This window comes from Cannabis sativa, chromosome 6 (assembly GCF_029168945.1).
Source record: "Cannabis sativa cultivar Pink pepper isolate KNU-18-1 chromosome 6, ASM2916894v1, whole genome shotgun sequence".
In the NCBI taxonomy this organism is placed as follows: domain Eukaryota; kingdom Viridiplantae; phylum Streptophyta; class Magnoliopsida; order Rosales; family Cannabaceae; genus Cannabis; species Cannabis sativa.
Genome location: NC_083606.1, coordinates 31,660,721 through 31,669,919, shown reverse-complemented (window position 1 = coordinate 31,669,919; position 9,199 = coordinate 31,660,721). Strand labels below are relative to the sequence as shown.

Here is a 9,199-nt window from a genome sequence, read left to right as displayed (position 1 = left end):
TAATCTCGGAGACACAAAGTGCTTTCTTGCCTAATAGACTCATTACAGATAACATCTTGGTAGCTTTTGAGTTGGTTCACTACCTAAAACACAAGACACGGGGCAAGAAAGGTTTTTCAGCTCTCAAACTCGACATGAGTAAGGCATTTGATGGAGTGGAGTGGTCTTTTATAGCGGCCGTAATGGGCAAGATGGGGTTCAGTATTCGTTGGATCACCCTTATCTTGAATTTTTTACAAACTACTCAGCTTTCATTTATTATCAATGGTGCAATTTCAGGCAATGTGAAACCTCAACGAGGCCTTAGACAAGGAGATCCTTTATCTCCTTACTTATTTTTAATCTGTTCAGAAGGCTTGTCTCGATTGTTGCAATATGAAGAGTCCATTGGATGTTTAAAAGGATTAGCTGTTTCTAGGCACTCACCATCTGTATCACATCTACTTTTTGCTGATGACAGTTTGTTGTTTTGTGAAGCTGACGATCGATCTTGTGGTGCAATTAAAAGAGTCTTGGATACATATCACAAAGCCTCTGGTCAACAGCTCAACACTGATAAATCAGTTATGTCTTTTTCACCAAATACTTCTGAGGCTTCTAAACAATCCTTTCGAAATATTCTTGGCATGCCCATTTGTGAGTGTCATGAGTCATACCTTGGCCTTCCTGCTTATTCTGAACGGGATAAGAAACAATTGTTCAATCAAATTAAGGAGCGCATTTGGAAGTTGTTAAATGCATGGACTGATAAGATTTTCTCAGTTGGTGGTAAGGAGGTTCTTCTCAAGGCTGTCATACAATCTATTCCCACTTATGCTATGAGTTGCTTTAAACTTCCTGTTAAATTTTGTCATGAAATTGAGAGTTTGATGTCTAACTTTTGGTGGGGCTCTACTTCGGACAAAAAGAAAATTCATTGGAAACAATGGAAGTTTCTTTGTAAATCAAAATTGGAAGGTGGTCTCGGTTTCCAAAATTTTATCCACTTCAATCAAGCTCTTTTGGCTAAACAAGCTTGGAGGTTATTTCAAAATCCTGAATCTCTACTATATCGTGTTCTCAAAGGAAGATATTTCTCAAGAATAGATTTCCTCTCTGCTGCAACTTGTGGTGTTTCTTCTCTCACTTGGCAAGGAATTTGCTGGGGCCGAGAGTTGCTGAAGAAGGGAATTCGTTTGCAAGTGGGGAATGGTTTTGGAATTGCCTGTGCAACTGACCCTTGGATCCCTGGTAACTCCATTCTCACTCCTGTATTTTTTACTGGAGATCCAACTAATACCGTTGCTGACTATATCACACCAGAAAAAGAGTGGAATGTGAGCAAATTGACTGCTGATTTTTCTTCAGTTGATGTCGAGAGAATTCTTTCATTACCTTTGTCTCATCATGCTACTTCTGATTATTGGGTTTGGCATGCTACTGGTGGACAGTATGAGGTAAAATCTGGTTACCATGTTGCTTGTTTGTTAGCTGATGATACTTTCGCCTCTGTGTCCAGCCCACATGTTTCTTGGTGGAAGTCTTTTTGGCAACTCAAACTACCTCCTAAAGTGAAGATTTTTGCTTGGAAAGCTATTCACAATGCTTTGCCGGTTGCTTCAGAGCTTTTCAAGAGGAAATCGCTCACTTTTGCCTCATGTAGTTTGTGCCTCAATGCTTGGGAATCTGTGGGGCATGCAATGTTCTCTTGTAAACATGCTAGACACGTTTGGAAAGTTGTTGGTTTTTCATTCAATAACAGAGCGGTTGTTTCCATGAAAATTGAAGATTATTTGTTTCAGATATCAGAAAGCTATACCAAATCTGAGTTGGAAATGATTTTTTGCACTATGTAGTCTATTTGGTCTGATCGTAACAATATCATTCATGGTAAACTTCCTCAACAACCACTGGTTATCTATGCTAAAGCACACACTTTTCTAAATAATTACCAAGCGGCTCAGCAACTATCTCTCCATGCTGGTTTGGCACCAGCCGACACTCCAAACACTAGCAAAACTTGGACTCCTCCTCCTCCTACTTTGCTAAAATTGAATGTAGATACAGCCTTTGATGAAGCTAGAAACAGAATTGGATTTGGTGCTATAATCAGAGACTCCACAGGCAAGGTACTGGCTGCAATGTCTCACCCAATTGCTAGTTGCTGTCGACCACAGGAATGGAAGCCAAGGGGCTGTTTTATAGCCTCAAATGGGCTAGACATCTCAATTTAAAGGTTGATAAGGTGGAAACACGGACTCCTTGATCCTTGTTGATGCCCTCCGCAATCAACATCAAATAGATCTTTTTTTTAAGATTTAATTTTTGATGTTCAAGCTCAATTATCCTATCTCCCTACTGTTTGTGTTCATCATGTTTATCGTGATGGTAACCAAGCCGCTCACGGTTTGGCTAAACATGCTCTAGTGTTGGATAATGTTTGTACATGGCTTGAGGATTTTCCCTCAGCTATTCACTCTGTTGTTGTAAAAGACTCTCTAGTTTTATAATAACAGTTCTATTTCTCAAAAAAAAAAAAGAGAGAATAAAAATCGAAAATGAATTCGAGAAATGGTTCAACAACAACGCTTTTGAAGGAGGAGTGTTAACGAAAACTATATTGGATACTGCAAATACAGAAGAGAAGACTCGACAACAAGAGCCATCAAAGACATCTTAGGAATCAAAGTAATGGATGCAAATCCTGAAAGGCCATAAACATGTCTAGCTCGAATACTCGCACCCCAAGACACGAAATTTTCATTCACAAAGCCACCAACACCAACGAACAGAGTGTTCTTTCACAGAACAAAGGAGTATGATCAGGTGAGTGTAAATACACAAACAAAAGCTTAAACTCGTTCTTCAATCTCTGTAAAGCATCCATAAACCCTTCACTAACGAAATTGGGTCTTCTCAACCCATAATCCCTCTCAAAACCAACAACAAATTCCATAGCTTCAGATGCAGCAGCCGAAACCGAAACCAACGACGTTGTAGACGTTGAAGAATCCCCATTCCTTCCATGACCTAATCTGACAACACCCAACGAATACAACAAAACACCACCGGCAGCCCACAATCCGAGCCCAATCGCACCAGAGATTAACCTTAGACTACTAGAAGTAACAGAAATCGGTAAGGGATTTTTTTAAAAATATACATAAAATACAAAATAATTACAAAAATAACCTAACAAATCTCAATTACAATAATATCTTGCCACGTCATTAAAAAATACCTTAATTTCAAAATAATATGCCTGAAATGAAACTATTCCCGAAATTACTTTTTTTTTTTTAAAAGTTTTCTTGCGTTTCAAAAGTAATATTTTGGTTACTTATGATGTTGATAAGAAACTAATAAGTAACTTTTTCATAAAAAGTATCACTTTTATATCATATAATTTGAGATACATTTTGGTTACCTCTAAAACTTATATGTATAAAATTATTTAGGTTATATTAATACATTTGAGTAACTTTCAAGTTTATTTTCGAAAATAATGAGTTGTCATCCAGTAAACTACCATTTTAGTAAATTATATTTAAAAAAAATATATATCATAAATGTTTAAGTCACCCATAATTTTTTAAATATAAATTGATATATACATTTTGATTAGTTAAATAAGGAATGAAGTTACAAATAACTTTTAAATTATTACTAATAAGAGACATTTTTAGAGCAATTAGTTATGATTTCGATAAGATACCAATTTGTTACTTTTGATAAAATTATCAATTTTAAAATAAAAAGATGATGATTAGACCAAATATTCTATAATCAGATATGCACATACTCATATATGCCAAATAAACTTATTGGTTTATTTTGGCATATTGAAACAAATTTTCATTCTTTGTTTATATTTTTCGTATAGCCTACCATCGTATATGCTAATAAATCTATTGGTTTATTTGGGCATGATGAAACAAATTTTTATTTTTCTTTTCGTATATTGGAACAATAATTTATTTTATTTCATATAGCCTACCAATATATATGTCAATAAACTTATTAGTTTCTGTTTGATGGAACAACATTTTATATTTTTCAATATAGAGTAAACTATAATCAAACATAATGATATACGCCAATAAATCTATTAGTCTATCTTCGTATAATGGAACAACAATTTATTTTTTTATTTCAAAGACAATGTGTGCTATAAAATAATAAACTAATTGGTCTTTTTTTTTTCAAGTCTAGACATCAAATTTGGCTGTATACAAAGTACATGACTGTAACATGTCTTACATAGTAAACCTGGATAACGATATATACACTTGTCAAAGATTTGAATATGAAATGCATTGCTCACATGAAATGTCTTGTTCATAAGTTTATTTAGCATATATGGCTATACTATGCCTATACTCATACTTTTGGCATATTAACACAAATTTTCATTATACTTAACCACACAATCAGCTAACCATCGATTGAAAATTAATTAGTTATCTAAATTAATTACTAATTAGTTATTTTAAAGGTATATTACCATATCTTAATATTATTTAAGATACATTTTTTGTAATTTTAATTTATTGTAAAAACTAATTAGCTATCATAGTATAATAATGAAGTTAACTAAATTCTAAAATAAATATTGACTAAGATTAAGAAAAAAAACTAACTAATTAGTATATGATTAGTATTATGAGTAATTTAATGGTTTTTTTGATTTTCGAAATAACGAAAAAATGTTTCCCTCATCTTACAATGTTCACATTGAAGCGTAGATCACAATAATATATTTTTAAGGTTCAATTGAGTAACAACGTGACCATCAATCCTTTTTAAAATTTAAAGATAAGAGAGAGAAAGAAGGAAAGAGAAAAAGATAAAGAGAGGGGAAGATGGTAAATATAAACTGGATCTATCTATGCTTAATTCCACATGTTATACAAATAAATAAATAAACAAAAGGAAAAAAGAAAAAAAAATAAAGAAAGAAAGAAAGAAAGGCATCAGCTTAGTATATCATGCATTCATGTTTTGGTAATACAATTAAAATAAAAACGGTATAAAACACACGGTAAAATTATTAATTAAATGCTGTACAATATTACCGATAATAAGATGTAAAAAAGGACTGCACATGTAAATTTCCCAATCGGTAAAGCAATTAAGCCAAACTAGGTTGACCATGGACTCTCACCGAAGATTCAGGAAATTCAAAACCGGAGGAAGAGGAAGAGGAGGATCTTCCTCCGGCAACTAGCATAAAATTAATATTGATTGAAGTTTCTGGTTTATATTTAGTAATAAGTATTTTTTGTGATTAAATTTGATGTATTAGCTAAAAAATTTTGTGGGTTTTGTGAAGTTTTCACTTAGATTTATTTTATTGAATGTAGAGTTGTTAATCATGTATATTAATATCTTTGTTTGATAAGAGAATTTAAAACATTGTTCTGAGTTCGATACATTAGCTTCTACAACTCAGCCATACTCTGGTTGTGATTTTAAGGTATCTCAAATTGCTTCTCTTATTCTGTTTTTCCAAGAATTTATTTATTTTTTAATGTTTATGAAGTTAAATTAAAGTATGCATTGTAAAAGTGTCTATAGTATCTCGGAACTAAGAATATTGCAAAGTTACTTTTATTAATATACTTGTTTGTTTAATTTATTTTCTTCACATGAATACTGGTAGAAGATTTATCTTATGCTATGGGGTTTCAAATAGTTCAATTGTATGGATGAAGAGTTTTCCAATTGATCTTCCTGGAGTAATGCATACTCGAGATAAATTGAAGGGTTTTCATTACCATTTTGACAGATTCAAGTAGGTACTCTGTTGAGGTTAATCTTGTGTTCAATTAATGTCCTTTTGTTTTTTATTTTAATTATGAATTTGGTAGTCTTTTTTTTCTGTTTTAATAAGAACGAAATATATTAAGGAAATCATAATTAACACCTATATATAATATAGGGACTGTATCTTTTGTTGGGGTTATGATAAATGATTGTCATGCTTATATTCCAAGGTAAGCTTTTCAAGCGGCAAGAATCATTAATAAATTTTTTAATTTTTTTGAAAAATCTCCATAAGAATATGGATTACAGTAAGACATGAAGAGTTATCATCACAATCACCTCTCATTAGGAATAAGAGAACAAATTATTAAATCTGTATTTTATTTTCAATAGTCCAGTTACATTATTTGACTTTTCGTCACAGACAATTCAGAAAACATCAAAAGTTATAAGGGGAGGTATACCAGTTTTCTTCCCACGTGTTTGTTAGTAAGAACAGAAAAAAAAAATAGAAGCTTGTTCTGTTTTTTATCTTGCAAAGATGTGATTGTGAAGCCTTAACTAATGTTAAATTTTGGAGTTTGGGATTATGGGTTCGCTTGAGCAAGTATTTTATGCTCCAAAAAAATGATAGCTAAAATCATTTTTCATTATATGTGATGTAAGATAGTTTACATATATAGATGCTATAATTTACCTTAGCTTGGAGAGTATATTAAATTTAACCTTTTCAGAGAGAATGGATAATGTTGTTTAATTTACATTGAGTATATAAGTCTTAGAAAGGCTAGGTTATTTCCATAATTTGATTCACAAAGAAAGGTTCAAAAAATTAATATCTCATGTTTTACTTTGACTTAATCTGAAAGTTTTACGTGGAATGCTTTTTTCCTTAGGCCAATGTAATATTTATAAAATGTATTTGAGTTCCCCTAGCAAAAATTACCATTAAAATCATAAGAAGAGAATATTTGTCTCACTCAATTAAATAATGTATGACATTATTTAAAAAAAAAATTAAGTATATAACTAATAAATTTAATCTAGTATATATATATATATCACATAAAATTTGTAGAGAAGAGGTTGCATAAAATACAATTGGAGTGTCGGGTTTTGTTGGGTCATGAATGAACTTCCTCAAAAGTATCAATACTCAAAATTTAGCTCTTCCATTCTATCTCCTTAAAACGCTAAGTTTCAGCTATCTGTTTCCTTATACAAAAACAGTAAATATTTTTTTGCATTTAAACTAAAAGAATATCTTTATTTTCTATTCTCACTTTCATAACGAACATGTCAAATGACTAATTAATACTACTGTAAGTGTGGAACAATTATAAGGTAGACACAAACTAATATCCACATTAAATTTCCATTGAGACCAAAGAATAGGATAGGATTATGCTCTTTAAGAAAATTATTAACAAACAAAAAAAAAAGTCAAAAATCAATAACAACTCCAGACTCTCATTCCCAGCAGCTTGGATGAACAATAATATGCTTCAAAACCTTATGTAGCTAATCAAGTTTTCAAACATAAATTCTTAGCCATAGACTCTGCCTCATTCATTCTTTCCAATCCCATGTGACATGTTGTAGATCCCTAGACCCTAAAAAACACACACATATTCATTCATTACACTTAATTGTAATCCACATTAATAAACCATCATAATTCAAACTCATATTGTAATGACCGCTTTAGTAATTTTGGATTAGTAAAGACAATTAGCACTAATTTCTGTTATTTTTCTAATTATTTATGAATTTTATTATTTGTGGGCCCCATTATTATAAGTGAGTATTAGAGTTATAATTTCTCAATTCCGGAGATTTTATTAAACTCTAGGGGTATTATTTGTCCTGTATGTGAATAATGCAATTTTTATAATTTTTGCTCGGCGACAAAGAAAAATACGATGGATGGCTAGTTTGATCACATGGGTAAGTTTAGAATCTTATTTCTTAGTGGGAAATATTTTAGAGAAAATAAAATATCGAGGTTAAACGGGGTTATGAAAATTGACCAATTTACCCCTAGTTTTGAGAAACACCTAGGCTATGACTTGGAGGGCATTTAAGTCATTTTCTTTAGTGAAGGATAGGTGGCTGCCCTAGGAAAGTGACACCTAGCAAGCTAATTTCAGCAAGGGAAATGGATTTTCCCGAATCTTCATTTCATTTAGTGAATTAAAAGAAAATACCAAAAAAATCAAGAGAAGCTCTCTCTTTCCTTCTCTCTCTCTTTGAAACCAGAAAGAACAAGGAGGATTGCTGCTGATTTTTGGTGGTTTCAGCAAGGAAATCTTGGGAGAATCAAGCTAAGGTAAGCCCTAGTAGCACCCTTCCTTAGTTTTTAAGTTTTTACTTGGTTTGAGTTTATGATTTTGAGAATTAGTGGCTGTTAGGGTTAGGTTGAGTTGTAGTTCAGATTTTTAGGTTCATTTGAGTTGGTTTAAGCTTCTTGCAGCTGGTTTTGATGTTTGTTTTAGGTTTTGTGCAAGTTTGAGCATAGAAACCTTACTTTGATCTCTAATGGCATGTTTTGATTCAGTGGTTTTTTCTGTGGTTTATTGGCTGGATTATATTGTGTATACCCTAATTAGGTACTCTGGAAGGTTTGGTTGCATTTGGTGGAGGATTGAGCAAGAAATGAAAATTTTGGTGTGAACTGGTGCAAACCGAGTAACCGGTTTTACACGTACGTGCAAAAAATGCTTCGTTTTCTCGATTTTTGTCCATTTCAGTGCCGTGGTTGGGTGCTTTCCTATTTCTAGAATTTGTGTAACCCCTAGGATGTATAACAGCACCTCGAGTTGTGGGTTCGGGTTTCCCAGGATTAGGGTTTTAATCATGTAACTTACCCGGTTCCATAATGTGATTAGGGCATCCATCTAGTGTGAGACTTTCCGTTCAGGTCGGCCAGCACACTAGAATTCAGAAAGAAGGTAAGAACTGTGTATGATGTGTGATATCAATATCTGAGTGTATGTATATGTTATGTGTATATGCATGCTTAAAGTGTTAGTTGCACTACCAATACTTGTACAGTTAAGGTATAGAGTGCATTGGTATAGTGAATGTTATTTGAGAGATTACGGTGATACCAGTGTTGGGTTTTATGCTCTAAATAAAACTCTGTTTCAATGTAATCAAGATTATTCAATATCAATAAAATAACAAAAGTATTTTTCATTCATTTGTGTATGTTTTGGTTCACATTATCAATTGTTTATCTATTTGATTTATAAATTCATTCAAACCCTTTTCACATACTTGATCATGTTTATTGTGTTGTCAACACAGCGGAAAGTAAACATGACTATGTGATTAAAGATTCCTAGATTTATCAGAACACTAGGGTTTTACTGATATGACAATCTACAATAGAGTTTACTTGCATTTAGAGAAATGCTATGTTCTTTCCAGAGCATTGGTTAAAGTAAAGCTT

General features: G+C 32.3%; 1 protein-coding gene across 1 annotated transcript in view; it reads right to left on the bottom strand.

Moving 5' to 3' along the window:
• Window positions 1-823: 823 nt before the first annotated feature.
• Window positions 824-9,199, bottom strand: part of LOC115725748 (plant UBX domain-containing protein 10-like) — a 50,663-nt gene continuing 42,287 nt past the window's right edge. The window contains exon 3 of the mRNA XM_061118075.1: window positions 824-3,095. Within this exon, the coding sequence (XP_060974058.1) occupies window positions 2,744-3,095 (352 nt within the window). The 3' untranslated portion in view covers window positions 824-2,743. The remainder of the gene's footprint in view (window positions 3,096-9,199) is intronic.